Below are 22,612 nucleotides of genomic sequence, written 5' to 3' on the forward strand. Positions count from 1 at the left end.
GCCTTCCTGTAGCCCCCTTCAGGTATTGGAAGGTCGCAATTAGGTCTTCTCATAGCCTTCTCTTCTCCAGGCTGAACAAGCCCAGCTCCCTCAGCCTGTACTCATAGAAGAGGGGTTTCAGCCCCCTGATCATTTTTGTGGCCCTCCTCTAGACCCACTCCATCAGATCCACAGCCCTCTTGTGTTGAGGAAGTTGTGTTGAGAAGTTCTTAGCCCTGTGAAAACAAGTCACCACAGTTCTTCCATGATGCACTAAAGGATGATTTCCCAACAGTCTACAAGCAGATTTCTCATGCCATCAGGAGCCCATCTGTAAGGTGGTGTTTGAGATCTGCGACAGCTCTGTTCCCTTTTAGCTTAGCAGCAATTACTTCTGTGTTTTCCTGCAGGTGGGTAATGTCCTTCAGATAGTTGCAGGCTTTTACCAAATAGGTTTTCTAAGAGTAGGAAAAGTGATTGGCCCATTATCTGAAGCTGTAGGCTTTGCAAATAAAGCTAATTGACTTTGGCAAATAACAGGAGCTTTTAGCCAAGATAAAAAGAAGATGCTAGAAAAACAGGCAGGGGGCAGCCTGGCTGAGTTGATTTATAGCTTTATCTTCTTGTTAACTAGGAGCTTAAGATATAGTTGATGTCTCTAAAAGCGGAGAAGTTGTACTACCGTTTTGGAAATTCCTTTTGGCTTACATAATTTTGTTTTTAACGTGTTTGGGGCTTTTTTTTTTGTTTGTTTCATTTTGTTTGCCTTTTTTTTGTGTTGTTGTTGTTGTTCTGGGTTTGGTATTTTTCCCCCCTAATTTGAAGAATTGCTTTTAAAATGCAGGGCTTCAGCACCAGTCAATAATTCCCAAAGGAAACTATCTGACTCCAAAGCTTAAAAAGTTATGTAGTGTCCATACCTTCTTCTATATTGAGTCCCTGAGATTCACATATATATATATCTCCTTTGCCAAACACACCCAAATAGGAGCTACAGGTGGTTGTAGCCAGGAAGGGGTTGGTCTCTTCTCCCAGGCAACCAGCGCCAGAACAAGAGGACACAGTCTCAGGCTGCACCAGGGGAGGTTTAGACTCGAGGTGAGGAGAAAGTTCTTCACCGAGCAAGTCGTTCATCATTGGAATGTGCTGCCCAGGGAGGTGGTGGAGTCACCGTCCCTGGAGGTGTTCAAGATGGGATTGGACGTGGCACTTGATCTGTGGTGGACTCAATGATCCTCGAGGTCTCTTCCAACCTTAGTTATACTGTGATACATTTGGGGAAAATAATTTAGTCTTTTTTTCCTCTTTTTTAAATTTCTTTTTATAAGATTCTGTTGGCCTTTCTATTTCTGTTGAAATCTCTATAGCCTAACTCATGAACTAACAGCTTGGAAAGCTGGAATAGTTTTCTGTTATCCCATATTTAGTCTCTCTTTCTAAGAAAGTAATGAATGGAATGAATTGGCAGAATGTGGTGGTTTCAGTGGCAGGTCAGACACTGAAATTCATGGCAATTTGTAAGTGTACCTCCTGTTTACCATTGTGGAAAGGAGATAAGAGAAAAAGGCAGGTGTGATTAACTGAACATTGGAAATTATTCCTGTGACCGCTGTGTAAGTCTGCACCACCAAAGTATTTTATATTCCCAAAAGCTTTTGAAATTCCATTTGAAATGATAAATTCTGAATCCCTTCATTCCATGAATACACTTCTCTGCATCTCTAGAAGCTTATTAAAACCAGGGTAAGAAGATTTAATTGCAACTGCTCGGGACTTGGACGTGTGAGATTATGATTCTATTCCTGGCTATTCCACATAACATGGTTGTGACTGGCCAGGATTCTTAGGCAAGAGATTTCCAACTTGCTTGTCTGAAAGACAGATTTGCAATTCATTCCTTCCTTCAACATTACTATATTTTAGAGAAGGGTTTAGGTGTAAATACTTTAAATAATGGTTTGCTTTCTTCATGTGACATAGAAATGTTGTTTCCTGAAGCAGGAGATAGTAGCATCTTAAATCTTCATGGACTCATTGTATAAGTTTTGCTTTCATAGAGAATTATTTGAGCATCTAAACCACTGTGCCACTGTACAAAAATGTGATGTTGGTGAAATGTCACACATCTCTCTATCCCAGTTTTGTGTCACAGGCCAGTGTGAGCCCTCAGCTTGTGTTATGCTCAAATCTTCTCCCAGGCAAACTCTTTCTAAAAATGGAACATTGTGTTTATGCTGTAACGCAGAAATACAGTGGTTGTGAGACAAAGAGCAGCACAGCATCAGGAATTGCATTAACCAATCTGTCAGATCTTTTGAGAAGAATCAGGATATACTAATAGTGACTTCTATGGGTAGGGTAATTAATTAATATGTTCCATTAGTGAAGAATGGTCCTAGTTTTGTATTTTTGGAGACATTTGAATACGAGTCTGTGAAAAGACTTTCTGTACAAGGAATTGGGTTCTTAGGGAGTTGTAGTCTGTGTTTCCCTATATGGAATTGCGTCCTTCTGGTCAAAAGCCCAGGTATACCTACCTAACAGACATGAAGTGCAGTGACATGGCCAAAGAGGATTTTTTTATAGCTAACTTGACCAGCAGTAACAGTAAGCTATGGCAGTGTGTTTTCCAGACCAGTAAAATGACTGCATGAAAGCCTGCTCACACTTCCTCCCTGTTCACACTTCCTGACCACTCCACTTAATTAACTGGAATAGGTGTTAGTAAACAGCAATAGTTTATAGGAGCAAATTGTAACCAAGTGTCCAATTTCTGGACTTGATGGGGTGCTTGGTGCCATGGGTTAGTTGTTTAGGCGGCTTGGATTGGTTGATGGGTTGGACGCGATGATCTTGAAGGTCTCTTCCAACCTGGTTTGGTTTATTCTAAATAGCAAGATTTCTGTATAATATATGGATTAGAAGAGATAGATCTCATTGAAATCAAATAGGTGCTTTCCTTAAGATTTCCTTAATATCAGACAGAAGATCTCCTTAGGATCTGTAGGAGCCCTGTTGCAACTTGTGCCAGTGAAGAACAGACTAATGAGTAAGGGACAAATAAAGAAAAAACAAAACAAACCAAACAACAAAAGGTGGAACCATTACCAGTCCATTTGATTTTCCTGAAGTGGTAGAAATGGATAGGGCTGGAAAAATTCAGGTAGTTTTGCCTCCCCTGTAATCCAAATTCCTACAAAGCTGGAGGAAGGGTATTGATTAACTTCAACAGGCTTGGGATCAAATCAGTGGGAGATGGTGCAGGGCAACATTTTGGCAAAATTTCAGCAACATATTGGAGAAGTCTTGAAATGTAGTCAGTGCTGTTGAAATAAATTATATTGTGCATTGTCCATGTATTTGAGTAGTTTTTTAGGGCAAGACTGATTTTCTGAATGCTTTCTCTACAGTCTAACTGGGCTGCAGCTTTTCAACATCTTTGTTTCCTTTCTGGTATATTTGGGGAGCTTCAGGGTGTGTTTTCAGCTGTGTTGCTGCCCTAGGTGCCCTTTTCATCCTCGAAGGCAAGAAGTTTATGTGAACTCCAACCACTTATCTGTTGTCTTATCAGAGCAGGTTTACTTCCCTGTCAACTGCTCCAAGTCAAATATTCCTGCATTAAAGATGGAACATCTGTCAGGTCAGGGGAAAGGTTAGAGGCCAACAGTATGTCATGTCCTTCTCCTTTTTTCCCTTTGCTTACAAGTGTAGCAGAAACTTATTCTCTGGTTTGACAAATACTCAATGAATATCTCCTCTGGATAGTTTAGGTTAGATGCCTTGCAGAGGATGAACTAGGCAAAATCCTTCCCACCATATTTTCTGGTGTTTCTATGATTGACTCACAATTGGTTCAGAGCCTTGACTCCCTTTTGCTTTGTCATTTGTTCTGTGGTTTACTACCCAGTGTACAGCCGATCTGATGCAATGATTCCAGGCCCCGGTCCAATTATTTGTGCTAACACATTCTCAGATGAAGTCTCAGGGAAGCTTTATGTTGAAAGATTGCTGGGTATTCTCCCTGGGGTTACAGAAAATATTTTGTTAGATTTTGATTTCTTTTCTATTATTTTTTTTTTTATAGTAGGAAAATCAGAGCTTTCTTCCTGCTCACATTTTCTTATATCTTGGCATACTTTCCATTCTCGAGCCTCAGGCTCTTCTGTAAATTTAAAATAGTAATGATGTTAAAGGGATTATAGGATAGCTTACATTAACATTACTTTTATACTTGCAAGCTGGTAATAGATTTCTAAGAATGTATTTAACTCTCCTATTCTGTTTTGAGTGGATAAACCACTTCTTGTTGTTATTGTTTCTGTTATAGACTTCATTATTGTTATCAGAGCCGTACAGAACATAACCCTCTACAGAAAGTGATGGTCTCTGCTCTGGAAAACTAGCAGTCTTTTCCAGATGATGGGGATGGGAAAAGAAACAAACCCACACACCTTGGTTTACCCTGTAGGACACAAATTGCCCCTTTTTTTTTTTTTACTCAAGCAGATGCTGCTGTGGTGTCAGCTAGTGAATAGACCTGAGAGAGAATAGCCAGACAAACTAGACAAAAATAACACCTGCTAGAGGAGCTTGCAGTTGGTTTCATCTGGTGCAGCAATCAGCATTTCTATTGCTAAGACAGGGTTTAGCAGCAGCAGAACAGGTGATTGCTTATTTTGTCCCAGTGGATGAGAAAAGTACCAGTTTCCCTACAAGTGTACACAGCCTCCATAACCTTTTCTTACTTTCGGGTTACATAGTGTGGCACTGCTGATGTGTGTTCTGATGCCACTGATGGAGGATTTGCTGTGTAATCCCTCTTTCCTCTCAGAGTTTGCCAATAGTTTGGCACAAGCCTTTGTGTGTGTGCAGTAGTAGCTGTTTAGTATGATTCTTGGTGTCTGCCTACAGAAGCATGCCCATATGGTGAAGGATCTTCCTAGATCAGGTTGCAGTTCCCTGTGTGCTGCTCACAGTAGTTGCTCCACAGGAGAAATTATCTGCAATATATAGTAGCATTAACTCTGCTTATGAGGCTGTTGGCTTGGAATAACTAGTGGATAAGTTTCTCCAGCCAGCTAAGTTCACTGCACAAGTCAGCAAAAAATCCTGGGGCAATCCTCTGCCATCTATAACTCAGTATCTGGAAAGCAATGGAGATGAATGAGTTTTGGGAGAAAGGTGATATCTTGCTCATTAGCTGCAAGGCTAGAAGAACTTCTTTAAGAGAAGAGAGGGTTTCAGCTTCCAGGGGTGAATTAACAAGACACTTTCATCAGCCTAGTTAATATCCTCAACCTAGTTCCCCACCACTGCTTCTCTTTGGCAGTGCAAACATCTTCCCATCAGTAGGAGGTGCTTCAGGTTCAGGAGGCCAGGCAGAAGGTGTTTTGGGGTGAAAGTAGCTGCTTCAGCAGAAGGAATGGCTTCCTGGCATTCAGATGTGTGTGCTGGGGTAGGCCCCAAAGCAGTGATGAAGACCCAATGGCAGGAAAATAACATCCTCACTCTTGGACCTCCCCTCAACATAATTGTCTAGTCCCAGCCCCACTGTCTACGACACCTGGCTATGCTTTGTTACCTTTCCCTTCATAGTAATTCCTTATGCTCTTTGTAATGTCTCCTCAAAATTTGTTCTGCCACTGTAACCACATTTTGCTGTTCATGAGTGCAAGGGCAGAGCAAGTGACTGAGTTTTGCTTATGCTTCCCTGTCTGTTGTTGCATCCAAAGGCCCTGGTATTTCCTAGGATATGTTTACAAACTCAGAATAAGTAATAATTGCAGTTGCTTTGTGATCTTGATTGAATCACCTTGACTAGACATCAGGGAGGTTACTTATTTCATCAGAATAGATTAGTCACGCTCACTGAAGAGATGTTAATGTTTTGAGGATTGCTGCTGAAATTTACTGTTACAGTTAGGTAACTTGTAAGCTGTTTTCCAGATGAGGCTGCCAGTTCTGGTTTTATTTGTCAAAGTGGTAGAAACCTTGCCCATCACAGTGTTTAGTGAAGTTTGTGTATGTCAAATTTACAGGTGTTACAGGTGCTCAACCTATTGGTTATGGTGTAGTTGTTTCAGTGCAATGAAAATAACCTCAGCCAAAGATCATTTGGGTAAGGCCTCAGCAAAACTTGATGGAAAGAGTAGGACAAAATATGCACTTGCTATCTGCACCTACCCATGACAGCTCTGACGGCTAAGAAAGGTAGGAGTGCAGTAATGACAGTAGCAGCTCTGCCCAGAGGCAGCTGTCAGCTCCAAATCCACTTAAGGCTATTGCAAAGGCTGGTTAGAATAAGCATTAAACTGACATCTTGGCTAGGGGCACCAGAATGTCTTGCTACAGCTTTGGTTAAAATTGACACTGATTGGCATGTCACTTGTAGTTTGACCTAGCTCACAACTGACATGGTTGTTTTGATCAAATGATGAATTTTAGTTTCAGGAGGTCACAATACATCTTCTTTACTTGGACTGGGTAAGGCTTCACTCTGGAAAAATTAGCATTGGAATCAGCAGGCACTTATCACACTAGGGGATGTTCAGCAAAGTGCCTCAGGTCAAGACAGGGGCTGTTTGTAGGTGTATTGTTGCTATGTAATCCCTGAAAACCAATAATATTCAGCTGACTCCCTTTTGCCTACCATAGGCAGAGCAATCTGGTTCTTCCTATTTCTTACCAGAGTGCCCTGGGCAGGGGCCTGGGCACACGTATCTCGTACATTCTGTACTGCTGTGACATGGTGAGCTTGCAGGGCTGGAACTCTCCCTTTTACTTTAGGCAACAGGGGTGGAATAGCTGCCCTCAGTAGACTGTGTGCCACATCTGTTTCTGGCTTGCTTGGTTGGTTGGTTTGTTTTTTCCTTATCCTTTTTGTTCCTGCATTTACTGGCTTTCCTTCCAGTTGAACGGTTTTATTCGGCAGCAGTCAGAAGATGCTTGAGAGCTTGTTGATAAACAAAGGAAGCCAAACACAAATCTAGCTGGACATTATCCTTTGTATTTACAGTTTGAATGGCAGAGATCTGGATAGGTGTTAATACCAATCTCTAACACATCCTTAATATGCTGCTTTCAGGGCTGGGAGAATGTTGACAAAGGAAAGAAATAAATTGCCATTTATGAAGGTCATAGGTGATATTGTGGTAGCATTGTGAGAATTTTTTGAGTGATATTAAAGTACTCCTGGTACTAGTCACCTGGCCTGGCTTTGCTCTGTTTGTGTTTCTTATGAGCACTTGGTTTCCCTCCTGCTGGTGCTGCCTGAACAGCACAAGTTGCTGGGACAGGACTTGGGAGCAAGTTAAACCATAAGGGTCGGTGGGTCAGGTGAGATGTTGTGTAGGGGCTCTTACTGCTCAGGGACCAAGAGGTTGTGCTGGCAATACTTCATGCTGCACACCACACTGTAGGAAAGAGTGCTCCAAGCATGGGTTCTCTGATGCCCTGCACCCCTGCATGGATTAAAAAAAGATTGGATGTACTGCAGTTCTTGATGGTGGATTCTTGGTCTTGATGGATTCTGAAAGATTCAGGTTTTGCACTGTTAAGTTGCACTACTTCCTGCTTGGTAAAAGAGAAAAATACAACAGAATGCATAAGGTGGAAGAGCTTTAAGGAAAAATGTTAATACAATAATGGCCAAAGAAAATCTTGACTACACCTCCTGAGAGCTTACCAGGATTATAAGGATTGGGAGAATTGCCCTTTTGCCTGTTTAATGATTGTTGCCCTACTGGGCTATGCAGTGTAGTCTACATTTGAAGTCTCTTGCATGGTTTAAGTGTCATAGTTGATATTGTGGAGCCAGGTGTTTGCAAAATGCCTGAATGAAGTTGGTTTCCTTAAATGCTGAAGAAACCAAGAAACAGCATGTGGGGTCTTTTGCTCAGAGTATGCAGCTTCAGGAAGCTCTGTGGTCAAGAAATTCTTTGCTTCTTTCCTGGATAAGCATCATAGCTATCTGCCTTCAAGTGCCTCAACCTGAAATCCAGTCCAAAGATTTCTGGTTTTGACAACATAAAGTCCCTAATTCTTGGCACTGAGAGCTAAGAAGTGTGGTTTGTTGCTCTGAGGCATGTTCACTGCTTTGTGACACCCCCACCCCGGTCTACCCATTTTATTGACTTGCAGGGGTGAGTACTTGGCCCACCTCCTACCTCTAATGAGCCAGCATTGGAGTGACTCTGGATCTGAGACCTTTTATGTGTTAACCAGTAGAGCATAACAGTGTGCTTACATTTGATCATCATAGTTTCATTCAATTATAACTTGCATGATAAGGACTGTCCAAGGCTTTCTTGAACCCTAGATCTCCAAATCTGGAGGATTATCTTTGGTATCAAGGTAATCAAGATTTGGGTCAAAGAAAACCCAAATGCTTTCAAATAGGTTTCTCCATTTGTGGTTGCAGCTCACTGCTCTCTCTGTAGGTGCTTGTAGGCCAGCTATAAAAGCTAAGCCTTCCCTACCCTTAAAGTAAAAGCTATTTGTTAATCCCTATGATTTTAGCAAACTGTTTTGTAGCTCATCAACTAGTTGTGCTACCACAGCTAAGGAAGTGGCAAACTGAGGCATGAATGCAGAAATCAGCACATTGATGGGAGTTGTACGAGATGACACTCCATGTGATAATTCTGGTCTTCAGGCCAGTTTATAGTAAAAGTAATTACCTTAATGAAAATGACCTGAGATGAGACAGGAGCCATGACTTTAGGGAGAGCTGTTAATGCCACTGGCAGCAGGAGTGCTTTAGAAGCTGTGATTCTGTCCAGAGATAAAGCCAAGGATATAACTCTATTCTGCATCCTTGGTTAAGCCCCGCTGACATCCTGCCCCTGCATAAGTGTTTTCCTGAGCTGAGTCTTGTACTCTTGTGTCTTTTTTTATTATCATTCACACTCTTCTGGGATATAACTTTTTGCAAAGCAAATGTTAGGACATTGTCAGGTAAAATTCAATTTTGTTTGGAGGACAACATTAAGTAGTGCTGTCAGGAGGATAAAGGATAAAGCAGGATAACATAAAGAGTTAAGAAGAGTAATTGTTGTTTCATCAGATTAAGTATTAGTTCAACCAGGCTAATGCACTTGTAATATCTAGACAAGCTCTATAACTGCAGATAGTTTGAACCAAGCTTTTAGCTATTGATTTGTTCCATCTCTAAGTTAATTTCATATATAAGCCATTAAGCGAAAAAAAAACACCTCACCCAAACCAACTGGTCAATACAAACCAGGCTGTCGTTCATTAAATACATCTTGAAAATCAGGTTGTTTACAGAGGCAGAGGTGGGGGGGTGTGTGTTCTTTTTCAAAGGCTTGGGAGTAATTTTTTTTGCATTTTGTAAAATGTTCTCTGAGTCTGAGAAGTCAAAGTCAGTGATGCCTCATGGAGAGCTGCCTTTTGCTGCACATGCAAATCCTGAAAACAGTAGTCTAAGCTACTGACAGTGCAGTCTGTTTTAAATGGACCCAACAGGGAGGAGTTAAGATTTCACTTAGAGATCTATAATAAGAGTGAGTACTTTCAGAGTCAAGTTAGGAAGGAAAATGGAGCTTTGAATAAGTTTTTTGTTAGTTCTTCCTTGCCTCTGATAAGCACAATTTTAAATGGTCAAACGGTGCAGAAAGAGAATGGGGAGGATGGATCAAGACTGCCCCTTTCCTAGTAATCTCCAGTTGTTTAGCCCTTATCTGTATAAAAGAAGAGTCAAGTGCCAGAGATCCTGATTTTCTTTTTTTCTCCTGCTTAGGACAATTGACACCACTGGTTTAGCTACTACAAAGAAAATTAACTCTATCCCAGCCAAAACCTGCAAAAAACTGCTGCATTTCTGCAGCTGGAAATGGCTTGTAAGAAAAAGTCTCTTGAGTTAATCTTGCAGGGGAACATTTAGCCTTCTCTGATAATGGGATCTTTTGAGGAAAACATGAACGTGAATGAACAAACTGGTGTGACTCAAGTAATCTGCTGGCTTGGATCTCACATTGGCCTTATGCATTAAAGGAAAATCAACGTAACATCTGCTTAGTTGTGAGGGGCATTAATTTCTGGTGATCAACTTGTTATGTTCTGAGGTACAACAGTTGGGTGTTTCTGGAACTTGCTAATCTAAATATGCAGGAAACTTTCATCTGCTGATTTTCTGGGTTTATTCCTTGTACTGCTTCCTCCACTTAACAGTGCTTTAAAATACACCTACTACTTCTGATACAAGCAGCACTGTGTATATGTGTGCATACATAGCATGAGTACTTTGCTGGCTATTTAGAAGTTAACCACCTTTAACCACTCTGTTATTAAATGTCCCTGCAGATAAAATATTGCATTTGTCCATGTTTAGTGATGCAGAATAATTTTTTAATGCCTGACAATTATTTTCATGCACTTCATCTTTGTCTTCATGTTCCTTTAGGCTTCTGACTTGATTATCACCCCAGCTACAACTTTCAAGGAAAAACCAGATCCCAGTGGTTTGGTGTTTGGAGCTGTGTTCACTGACAATATGCTGATAATAGAATGGTCCTTGGCTTCAGGTTGGGAGAAACCTTACATTAAACCACTTGAGAACCTTTCATTGCATCCAGCCTCCTCATCTCTGCATTATGCTATAGAAGTGAGTACTGAGTCAGTTTGGAACGTGCTATTTTATTTTAATTATGTCTTGAAGCCATAGCTTTGTTATACAAGGACTATTACTGTCTGAAGCTTGTTAGTATTTAATTACTTTTGTTGTTGTTAACTGATGACCTTCCAGAACAATTCCATTACTTACAACAAGGTTATGTTATGCTTACATTAGTATAACTCAGAAGCAGCTCTGGCCTGTGGATTCCAACTCGCTTCACTTTCTGGCCTAGCAAAGGTGATCCCTTTCTTGTCTGGTGACAAATCCATTTGAGAAAGCATTTGGTTCATTGATGGTGGATCTGTCCAATTACTGTCTCTGATGTACCTTAATGAAGCACTAGAAAAGCTTATGTGAGATTCCAAGAGCAGTTTTAATTTGGGCAGTGGACGTGCACTTCGTGAAAGTTATTTTAAGCTGTTTTAAAGTTTCATAGCTTGGATTGTAGGACAAATTAGACAGATGCTCGTTTGCAACTCTGTTCAAAGTTTGGAGAGCTCTGAACTAAATCTGATGTATTCAGCCTATACAAATGTGTTTAAGCAGAGAGTATTCAGCAAGGAACTTTGGAAAGTGAAATGTTAAGTCGGAAACCAGCGTGGTTAACAGTTTCCGTGCTTAGCTGTGTACAAAAGGCCTGAAGCTGCCTTTTGTGTCTCTAGAGCAGCTTTGGCTATACTCACATCTGTGTGAGAGCCTCGGTAGGGCACATGTGCTGAAGGTGGGAGTGTCTCCACTGAGGTTAGTGGAGTTGCTTGTGCTTCTTTTCTTCATTTTTCCCTTTCTGTTGTTTTGTTTTGTGTTGTTTGCTTTGCCACTGGTGTAAGGAAAGGATCAAGTTTTTGCCTGCTTGTTGTCCTTGAGCTCCTGCCTTCACCATTCTCTGTTTTTAGTTGTTGCTATTTTTTCCCCATCAAGTCAGCAGGCCTCCAAAGTTCTGTCTAAATTACGACAGGCCCCTGTGACAAAGGCTGCAGCTCTTGATCTGCCTAAGAAGTAAGAAACCACGCTGGAGTCCCAGATCTATATTTCACTCTTAGTAGCATATTGCTTTAATGCTTGGCCTCTGGCCCAGTCTGAAATTATTGCTAATATGAATATGCTCTTATTTTTTTTTTCCATTTGTTTTTTTATTTTTTTATTCTTTTACTCTTATTGCATCACGTTTCCTCTAGCCAAGAGGACAGAGAGAGGAGAATCTGGTGCCAATGCTGTGGCTCAATGAATACACAGTGGGTATAATAAAAATGATGAATTTGGCATTCCCTCCCCTTCCTCCTTGCCCTCCATGATGCAGTGTGATAATCTGGATCTGCAAACTCCAGATCCAGCTCCTGTGATGTACACATGTCAGATAATACCATTTGCACACCACTGTAGCACCCAGTCATCCAAGCAACCGCAGCAGTTGCTTTTATGTGAGTTGAGCATTTCTGGAACACATCACTGTCTCCCTTTTTAATGAGTGAAAGGTTTTGCTGAGCCCTGAAAGGTTGAAGGTATTTCTTTTTGGGGAAAAGGATTTAACAGCTTGAGAAGGCTTTGTGTTTCAGTAATGATGTGATTCTTACTTCTCTCAAACCATTGATAAATCTCAGTAGTAACATTCCTTCCTCTTCCCTCTCATTAAAAGTTCTGTGAATGTGTTGTGGGAGATGGGGGCGGGGCGGGAAACAACTGTTCTGTGGTAAGAAAGTAGCAATATAGAAATGTGGTATTAGTCAGTAACTGGCCCAATAAAAATCATACCAAAATATCAACCATATCCCCAGTTATGCCATCCTTTATTGAAGACATTTTTTTCCCTTGTAGATACAATGCCTATCCTAGGAACAGTTTATGTTTCAAAACTGCATACATAACTTTTAATAAGGTTGGCATTGCCATTGGAATAAGATGCATTTTGAAAGCAAAAAGTTCTGGGTTCTAGTTCTGGTTCTGCTACAGAGTTGGCATGTAGCTTAAGGAAAATTACCAGGATTCTTGCAACCCAGTTACACCCCAATTAAAATTTGTCATGTGGAAGGACCTAGCTCTGTCATGGGACTGCAGAAAACTTTTCTGAGCATTGGTTTTCACTGATCTTTATGGTAAAATGCTATAGCATTTAATAACAACGAGGAGTGCTCTACTAGAATTGTTTTGTTAAAAATGTAGGCTTTTTTTTTTTTCCCAACTAAACAACTTGTATCTGTAGACTTCCAACCACACAGAATGTATTTCCAGCTTTTTTTAATAATTTTTTTTGTGTGTGTGTGTGGAACAGTCAGGCAGCAAAGTCTGAGGGGGCTGACAGCACTGTTGCAGTGAAATTCATAGATCTTAAATTTAATTGACAAAAAAATGCTTTAGACAATAGATTGTAAAAGTCTGAATTCCTGCCTGTAACCATGTGATCCTTTCATACTTAATCTAAGTAATAGTTGTGTATATGTATATATTAATGTAAGCTTCTATAATACAAGTGTCTTCTGTCTATAACTGGAAATTATCCATCTGTAAGTGAAAATAACTATGCATATTTTGTGGGGATAAGATATTTTTTTTGCTGTGGTTAGGAGATGCTGTATAGCATCCTGCTGGGAGGGCACTGGTGGCATAAGGGTTTCTGGTAAATTGATTGTCAACACCAGTCATCCAGATGTGGCAGTTGGGTGGGATAATTGTGACAATTTCCTGTAAAGCAAAGATAAAACATTTTTATGCATTCTTCCTCTTATGTCAGGTCGATGCTTCTGTCTCTCATGCTAGCTAAGCCCTCTTCCACAACATTAAGAGGATGTGGGGGAAGTGTGTGACCAAGATTTTACTACAGCTGCAGCAGAATTCACTTAATTACCTTATTCTCTGCTTCCTACTGAAATGTGTTTTGGACAGAGCCCTAAAATTTTTAAACATACATAATTAAATTCTCTAGATCTTTTCTGTAAGGGAGAATACTGTTCTGGCTCAGCCCTAGGTATCAGAATGCAAGAGAACAGTTCAAACACATGCTACAAATTTTAATTGCTGTAACCAAATTATGAAAAAAAAAGTAAAATTGGGTTATGAAGTCCCCTGACAGAGAGAGATACATAGCCAGGTTGTCTTTGATTTATACGTTTCATAGTACCTACCTCACAGGAGTGTGCTGCAGGGATGAACTAGTTAATGTTTATACTTGGCGTATTGTGAGCGGGAAAGTGAAGTTCTTTTGTTTCCAAGCAGTGTGTTCTGACTTTTGTGCAGATCATCATGAGATAATATGGCAAGTATTATTTGATTTCTTTTCCTTTGGTAGTTGTTTGAAGGAATGAAGGCTTATCGAGGAGTGGATGGCAAAATCCGCCTGTTCCGGCCCACCCTCAACATGGACAGGATGGCACGGTCAGCAAAACGAGCAACTTTGCCAGTATGTAGCCACAGCATCTTAATCTGAAGTCAGAGTGTATTTTCTTTTTTAGAGAGCAGATCTCTGAAATGTTGCAGTAGTGTAACATTTATTAAACACTCTGACTCTTAAATAATTCAGTTGAAGTTTGTTAAGAGTTCTTATTCAGTAAAGGGTGCAGTTTGAAACACATGTTTTCCTTTCAGATTACAGCAGTGTTTTGCTTTCTTTATCTCCCTCCTATCTCAGGTGTTAGACAGTTTCTGATGGAGGAGCACTGTTCTGCAGGTATTTGCATGCAGGCAGCCAATGAAATTGTTTTGGCACTAATGTTCTTCCTTTTCCTCTTTCTGCTTCACTTAAGTCCTTCAGACTCTGCATGCTTTCATTTTTGGTCATGCTGGCAACTTAATGCTGCTTTTAGCAGTTGTATGTCAGCCAGTGAATTTCCTCCCACACTTCTTGGCTTTATTACTGTGAGAACTTTGTAACTCTGTAGAGCTGGGAGACTTGCTGGGCCCCTTGAAGTTATAACCCAATGCAGTCATCTGCAGAAGAGGTGATGCAGTACCCACATGCCAAAGTGGAGGTGTTTGCTACCTTGGGAGTTCTGTATGTGCTTTGGTGACAAGAAGGGTCAATTTCTCCTTTTTATTATCTCAGGAGAATACTTTGTAGCAGAAGGAGGTATTCAGGATACCTTATAAAAAGCTGCAGTGGCAAAGACTATGGGAACTTAATCAAGGAAGATGATGTGGTCTTGTGTACCTCTGTGGACTGTCACTGCTATGTATCCTGATGAAGTGTTCCCTTTAACCTTTGGGTCTATAAAGACCAAGGAGTGTTCAGGCTGTATTTCACCATTTGCTTTTTTTCTCTTTGCTTTTCTTTCTCAGTGTTTTGACCAGAACGAGCTGTTAGAGTGCATTCGGAAGCTTGTGGAGGTGGAAAAGGAGTGGGTCCCATACTCAACTGCTGCGAGCCTGTATATCCGTCCTACCTTAATTGGAACTGAGGTGTGAAACTTCATTTTTCCCCTCTCTCTTGTGTATTTAAGCATGAGGCAAAAGCCTCCATCCATGCAAGGAAATACACAAGAGTTACTAGACAACAGTATTAGAGTTGGGGGACAGATAGGTTTTGTTTTCACTTTGCAGTTAGTCCCCGGCAGCTCGACTGCACAAATTTCTGTTGCCCACACCACCACCTAGTGGACACCTTGATTCAGCTCACAGAAAGTAAAACCATTCTGAGTAGCAAGGGTAAAACTGAGATTTGTACCAAAAGAATAGTTAGTTGTGGCATGGTAATGTATGCCTTTAGCATACGATTAAGTCAGAGAAAATGTGAGGGAACAGAAGTTATTCTGTAGATTTTGTGATTTCATCTTATACCTCCATGCTGATCTTAATAAGGAGACTCTGGAAGATTCCATGCAGGAAATGATGATAGCTCTTCTGAGAGAGGCTTTTAACAGAACTAAGTAGTTTTTGTGTCAATTTATTCTTGAACCTAGATAAACTTGACCTTGTAAGAGGCTTCTCAGCAACTAGCATGTACTCTGGGAGTTTCATGTGGATGTGAGTCAAATCTATAACATTAATAGAGGTAGTTGGAAATTTCATTTTAATTAAAACTTTAGGGATTTTTTTTAACAGGGGAAAGAGGAAAAACCTGTAGTGGTAGAGCATAGGACAAGGAATGTATAACTCCCAACTAATTTACTCTTTGCAATATCTACATCTGTAAGTAGTTACTGTAAATGGAGCATTATACATTTCACATGTGTTCTAGGACTCCATTAATTTAATGCTTGTAAACTGGTTGCAGATTTTCAGGTGGAAGTATCTCCATTCAGTGACTGTGAAATACTAGTATGAAAACCTGACTACCCCCATCCACCTCCCCACTCTGTCTTTGTTTTTAGAAATTCTTTTACTGTTGAGCTTTGTTTCAGGTTAGCCAACATATCTGAACTTTCCACATTGTCCTGTGTTGCTCCTGGATTACATGTCCTGAAACTCAGTCCTTTTATGAGTCAGCACAATTAAGAAGTGCTGTCAGCATGGTCTTTTGAGTGATTTTGTAAGAATCAGCAAAATATCAAGATATCAGGTAGTTCATCTTGTTAGAAGTTTTGCTGAAGGAGTAAGGTAGACAGAAATCAGAAGAATCTTTTCAGTGCCTGAGGAAGACTTGTTTGAATTTTCCAGTAATTTCATTATTACAGTATAATTTCCCCTTCTACCTCCCAGTTAAGTTTCACATAGTTTGTGCACAGTGTTTTGCTTAGACCTTTGGTCCTAAAGCTTTACATTCACTGTCTTTGTTACAGTGGAGACCTAATGTTGTTCTTTTTAAAAGACTAGTTTTAAAAAAGACTAATTTTTCTAAGTTGGATCACAGAATCACTCAGGTTGGAAAAGACCCTTGGAATTATCAGCTCCAACCATTGACCCTACTCTATAAAGTTCACCCTTAAACCATATCCCCAAGCACCCCATCCCAATGACCTTTAAGCATATCAAGAGATGGTGACTCAACCCCCACCCCAGGGCAGACTGTTCCAATGTTTGACCATTCTTGCTGTGAAAAAACTTTTCCTAATGTCCAGTCTAAGCCTATCCTGTTGCAGTTTGAGGCTATTCCCTTTTGTTCTATCTGCAATTACCTGTGAGAAGAGACCGATAACAACCTCTCCACAATGTCCTTTCAGGTAGTTGTAGAGAGTGATGAGGTCACCCCTTAACCTCCTCTTCTTCAAACCAAACAGCCTCAGCTCCTTTACAAGCTTCATTGCTGTCCTCTGCACTTGCTCTAGTTAAAAAAAAAATGATAGCAAGTAGCAACCCATTCAGTTGCATAGAAGATACCAAGAATTGAGGGCAACCAGCTATATGTAGCCCTGCTTGAACAGGGAATTAGAACAAGGTGATCTCTAGAAGACTCTTCCAACCTCAGTCATTACATGATTCTATGGTCAGTCCTGAGCTTTGCAAAGAATCATATAGTTAAGCAGCATCTCCTACCACAGGATTCAGACTTTGACAAATGCCAGAATTTTGACCTCCACCCTCCCACCCTCAAGTGTGAGACACCATCCCTCAGAGAGGAGAGGAAAAAACAAACAAACAAGAACCTAAACCCCCCAAAAAAAACCACAAACTGGTACATTCCAACTTATTTCCTGTACTATTGTGTGAACCATTTCCAGGAGAAAAAACATTTAACTTGTCCCACAGTCTTCACAGAGCCAGCACTCCTCTATACCGATGCCAGTTCTAAATGGCATTGGTTAATTCTCTTCACTAAGTGATCCCTCCATCGGTGTTATTGCTAGCAATCATCCTTACTAGTCTTCTCCCTAAAAGACTTTTCAGGCTTTTGCTCTGATTAATTCATATAGAATCCTAGAATGGTCTGGGCTGGAAGGGACCTCCTAAGGTCATCTAGTCTGACCTTCCTTCAGTCAGCAGTGACACCCCCAACTAGACCAGGCTGCCCAGGGCCTTGTCAAGCCTCACCTTGAATACTTCCAGAGATGGGGCCTCAACCACCTCCCTGGACAACCTGTTCCAGTCTTCCACTACCCTCACAGTAAAGAACTTGTTCCTAACATCCATGTAGTTATGTAGTAGCCTTTTAAGTTAATTTCCAAATTCCCCAAAGCTTGAAGCCATTTGAGAAAATTAGAATATTCTCTACATAAATGAAACAACTGTAAGTGAATGGGGACAGTAGATAAGAATAGAATAGAATAGACCAGGTTGGAAGCGACCCTCAAGATCGTGTCCAACCTATCATCCAACACCACCCAACCAACTAAACCATGCAACCAAGCACCCTATCAAGTCTCCTCCTGAACACCTCCAGTGATGGTGACTCCACCACCTCCCCGGGCAGCCCATTCCAATGGGCAATCACTTTCTCTGTGTAAAACTTCCTCCTGACCTCCAGCCTAAACCTCCCCTGGTGCAGCCTGAGACTGTGTCCTCTTGTTCTGGTACTGGTCATTAGGGTCATTATGTTGCTTGGACTGGGGGGAAATTGTACAAATACCGTCTCTTCATTGCAGCACTTGCTTTGTCCTGGCAAAAGTAGTCCATGTTGCAGTTCCCTTGAAAGCAGCATTTCAAAAGCTAATTGTGCAGCATTTGATGTGTGGAGTGAAGTATACTGGTAACTTTTGATTTGTTTGCATTCCTTCCTTTCAGCCCTCCCTCGGAGTGAAGAAGCCGACTAAAGCCCTGCTGTATGTCATACTGAGCCCTGTAGGCCCCTACTTTGCAGGTGGATGCTTCAGCCCAATATCCTTATGGGCAGATCCAAAATATGTGAGAGCCTGGAAAGGAGGAACGGGCGACTGCAAACTGGGAGGGTAAGAAAGTATAATTCTGCATCTTATACATTGCTTATAAGGGAGATTTGGGTTTTAGTGAAGTTATCTAATCCATTTGAAGTAGAGGTATTAAACACAGCAGTTCAACAAGGTATTATAATAGAGATTTCAAAATTATATGCTGCAAATATTATTAATGTGATTCAATTGTTTGGTTTTTGGGGTTTTTATTGTATGTTATTGGTTATTAAAGCCAAGTGGGTTATTGGCAGAAGCAATTTTGCAGCAGGAAACTGAGGAACTGGACCTGGAAGGTGTCAAATGCAATACTTGGGCTGTTCCCCTTGCAAAAGCTGACGTTAGAGGTAGCACTTCTATGAAGCAGTATTCAGTATAGCATCCTGCTGCCAAATGGGCAGTGAGTAGCACTGACTGCTGACCTCGTTCCTTGGCAGACTGTCCTGACAAGCCATCTGCAATTAGCTAGGGGAGAATGGGTATTTCAGGGAAAGCATCAGACAGTTATCTGCACTGACTTTACTATAGTCTGGCAGGTTTCTGCTGAACTAGGCCAAAGCACTAGTTCTGTAGAAACATAGTTTTTAATGTTCAAGCACTTGACCTGTGGAGTGAAACTGCTTAGGACTTGACCCAGAGCAAGCAATTTGAATGCTGCTGAATAAATGACTTGATTATTCTTCCTTGGTCTTTGATTTTTAAATGAAGTATATTGTTGCTACCTAGGAGCTTCTTTTCTACACAAGTTGTCAAGTGATGCTCAGTGGAGCTGGCAGAATAATCCAAGGGCAGAAAATCATTCATTTAATTTTGAGACCTTTTGCTTTTTGTGAGTTTTTATGTGGGTTCAGAAATACATCAGTTGTGGAAAAAATGAATAGTCTGGGGTCACTATTGACTTGATTTGTGCCCCATGGTGAGATCTTAACTCCAGTGTGGTCAGCACTTTGGAGCTGCTGCCTTTAGGTCTTCATCGTTGTTGAATAAGGGGACGCAGTCTCAAGCTGCACCAGGGGAGGTTTAGACTTGAGATGAGGAGAAAGTTCTTCACTGAGTGAGTTGTTTGTCATTGGAATGTGCTGCCCACGGAGGTGGTGGAGTCACCATCCCTGGAGGCGTTCAAGAGGAGATTGGACATGGCACTTGGTGCCATGATTTAGTCATGAGGTCTATGTTGATAGGTTGGACTTGATGATCCTTGAGGTCTCTTCCAACCTTAGTGATACTGTGATACTGTGAATAACAGAAGCAATAGGGGGTTCCCCACTGCCCCGAGAAGCTACAGAATGCCATAATGTGAATGACAGAGTTTTTTCAGTCAAATTCGCTCCGTAGGCAGCATTTTAGAAATCAGTTGGTCCTCAAGGATATGGAATTCATCAAGTCCCTTTTGCAGCTCCCAAAGCCATTAGTTCTGTGAATGTCTTTTACTAGAAAAGTGACTTTTTCTGTGTGTGTGTGTGTGTTCCAAGAGTTCCATCTGGTGTATCTAACCTGTTAAGCTGATATATACAAGATGAGGTACTTGGGTTTGTTTAGCCTTTTTTTTTTAAAGCCATGAGCTGGATAGGAATTATTGTTCTCTTACCAGGGTGCCAACTGCTGAGTAAAGATCAGTGCTTTCCCAAGGTGTCTAATTGCAGAAAATGGAACAAGAGGTGCTTTTCAGGCAATTTTGACAGATAGTTTTAAACTGTTGGTGTTGTTTGGCCCTTTCAAGTACAAATGATCCAGTAAAATACATCAGTTAGTACTTCCAAGGAAAATATCACAGGGACAAGCAGTGGCTTTCGGCCCCTCAGTTTAAGAAGAACATTGAGACACTTGAACGTGTCCAGAGAAGGGCAACAAGGCTGGGGAGAGGCCTTGAGCACAGCTCTATGAGGAGAGGCTGAGGGAGCTGGGATTGTTTAGCCTGGAGAAGAGGAGGCTCAGGGTTGACTTCATTGCCCTCTACAACTACCTGAAAGGTGGTTGTAGCCATGAAGGGGTTGGCCTCTTCTCCCAGGCAACCAGCACCACAACAAGGGGACACAGTCTCAGGCTGCACCAGGGGAAATTTAGGCTCGAAGTGAGGAGAAAGTTCTTCCCAGAGAGAGTTGTTAGCCATTGGAATGTGCTGCCCAGGGAGGTGGTGGAGTCACCATCCCTGGAGATGTTCAAGAGGAGATTGGACGTGGCACTTGGTGCCGTGGTCTAGTCATGAGGTCTGTGGTGACAGGTTGGACTCGATCTTTGAGGTCTCTTCCAACCTTGGTGATACTGTGATACTGTGCAGTACACTTGCTCACCAGGTAGGTGTGCCCAAAACCTTGTGTAGAAAAAAGAAAATACCCAAACTGATACTCATAATTGTTTGCTCTTTCTTTTTGTTTCTCATAGGAATTATGGTTCTTCTATTTATGCCCAACAAGAAGCCATGGAGTTAGGCTGCCAGCAGGTTTTGTGGCTCTACGGAGAAGATCACCAAATAACTGAAGTTGGAACAATGAATCTCTTTCTCTACTGGATAAATGAAGATGGAGGTATAGGAAAACAAACTATGAAAACTTTCTCTGCTTAAAAACTGTTTGGTGATCAGTTTATTTATACCATTTTGAAAGAGGAGACTCTGGAGCATCCATGAGTTGTGCCTTCTGGTAACATACTAAACTGTTGGGCCAGTCATTGTGCTCAGAGGGCTGAGTCTAGTTGTACATGAGGTCACACTGCAGGTTTGGTGTCCACTCTAGCAGCATGCTTGATATTGAAGGAGGGTTTGGATCATAAATAAGGCAGACATACACAGCTATAAAATGTCTATAGTTAGTAACTCTTCAAACTCTTGTTTTTGGCATGAGTGGTTCCTATCATCACTTTCTGGCAAGTCAAATGTTCCTGAAGCATAACCAAAAGTACTTCAGCATCCAGCTGATGAAGACCTTTTCTGTTTCTTTGAAGAATTTGCAGTTCTGTCCAGTGGAGGCAGAGAGAGAAGCATGTCAGTCAGCATTCTACATTACTAATGCTCAAATGATGCTTTCAAGATACACCATCATTTTTGAAGCCGTTTATACCTCTTTGTATCCACAGCCATTTCTGAGCAATGTAGAAAACTGTCTAGTTAGTGAGCATCCAAATATTTGGGTATTTCAAAAACACCCATTTGGGATGTGCCATTCAGTGCTTGAGAGGTGATAGCTGCACATGAGGACTGCTTTGAAAGACTTCATGACTGAGTCCTTAAAGGATTGAGCCAGTGCATAGGCAAATGAATCAAAGGATACCTCCTGATTTTGAGTGTTGGCTCTCCATGGAAAATAAATGTTACTGCATGGCAACAGACACAGGGTTTAGATTCTGATTGCATCATAGTGCTATTGCTACCCTTGAATATTGACTTTGATCTGACAGTGCTCAGCTGCAGTACAGGGGCAGCATCTTGTGGGGACATCAGTGTGCTTCAGACAGCACATGGTAATGGGAATCCAGCTACCTGACTCCTATCTCCAGTTTCATTACTGTTCTTCTGCAAGGTACTTACCAGTTTGGTGAGGAGGATAGTTCTTCAGTGTTGAATGAGTCTGCAAAATCTTGTGAATGAAGCTGTAAATATGGGAAATCTTGTTGTTTCTATAGCAGCAGGAGGTTTGTCGATGTAGCTAGATGGCCAAACTTGTGCCTTGTATAACTTCACTGAAGTGACATAAAAATAGATTTTGGCTCATTCTGCCCAGGGAAAGGACACTGAAGGTACTTAATAACTTCTTTGAGGTACTTAATAACTTCTTGAGGTACTTAATAACTTCTTTACCTCAGTCTTCACTGCAAGGGCCTCTAGCCACACTCCTGATGTTATGGAAGTCAAAGCCAGGGACAGGGAGGAAGAACTGCCCATTGTAAGTGCAGATCAGGTTCGTGATCATCTGAAGAACCTGAAAGTGTTCAAGTCCATGGGACCCGACGGGTTACACCCACGGGTACTGAGAGAACTGGCAGATGAGGTTGCTAAACCCCTCTCTATTATATTTCAAAAGTCCTGGCAGTCTGGTGAAGTCCCCACAGACTGGAAAAGGGGAAACATTGCCCCCATCTTCAAAAAGGGCAAGAAGGAGGAACCAGGGAACTACAGGCCAGTCAGTCTCACCTCTGTGCCTGGAAAGATCATGGAACAGATCCTCCTGGAGTCACTACTCGCTCAAAAGAATAGTGAAGAGGTGATTGGGTACAGTCAGCATGGCTTTGCCAAGGGCAAATCCTGCCTGACCAACCTGGTGGCCTTCTATGAGCA

General features: G+C 41.4%; 1 protein-coding gene across 2 annotated transcripts in view; it reads left to right on the plus strand.

The window, feature by feature from the left end:
• BCAT1 (branched chain amino acid transaminase 1) overlaps positions 1 to 22,612 on the plus strand; it is a 70,009-nt gene that overhangs the window by 24,833 nt on the left and 22,564 nt on the right. The window contains exons 3-8 of one of the 2 annotated variants that reach the window (XM_068141926.1): positions 10,403 to 10,603; positions 11,791 to 11,847; positions 13,896 to 14,006; positions 14,882 to 15,001; positions 18,200 to 18,363; positions 20,725 to 20,867. In XM_068141926.1, the coding sequence (XP_067998027.1) occupies positions 10,403 to 10,603; positions 11,791 to 11,847; positions 13,896 to 14,006; positions 14,882 to 15,001; positions 18,200 to 18,363; positions 20,725 to 20,867 (796 nt within the window). The remainder of the gene's footprint in view (positions 1 to 10,402; positions 10,604 to 11,790; positions 11,848 to 13,895; positions 14,007 to 14,881; positions 15,002 to 18,199; positions 18,364 to 20,724; positions 20,868 to 22,612) is intronic. The other variant, XM_068141927.1, reaches the window with a different exon arrangement.

This window comes from Melanerpes formicivorus, unplaced genomic scaffold (genome assembly GCF_026170545.1).
Source record: "Melanerpes formicivorus ecotype bairdi unplaced genomic scaffold, bMelFor1.0.p_v2 SCAF_8, whole genome shotgun sequence".
Classification (NCBI taxonomy): Eukaryota; Metazoa; Chordata; class Aves; order Piciformes; family Picidae; genus Melanerpes; species Melanerpes formicivorus.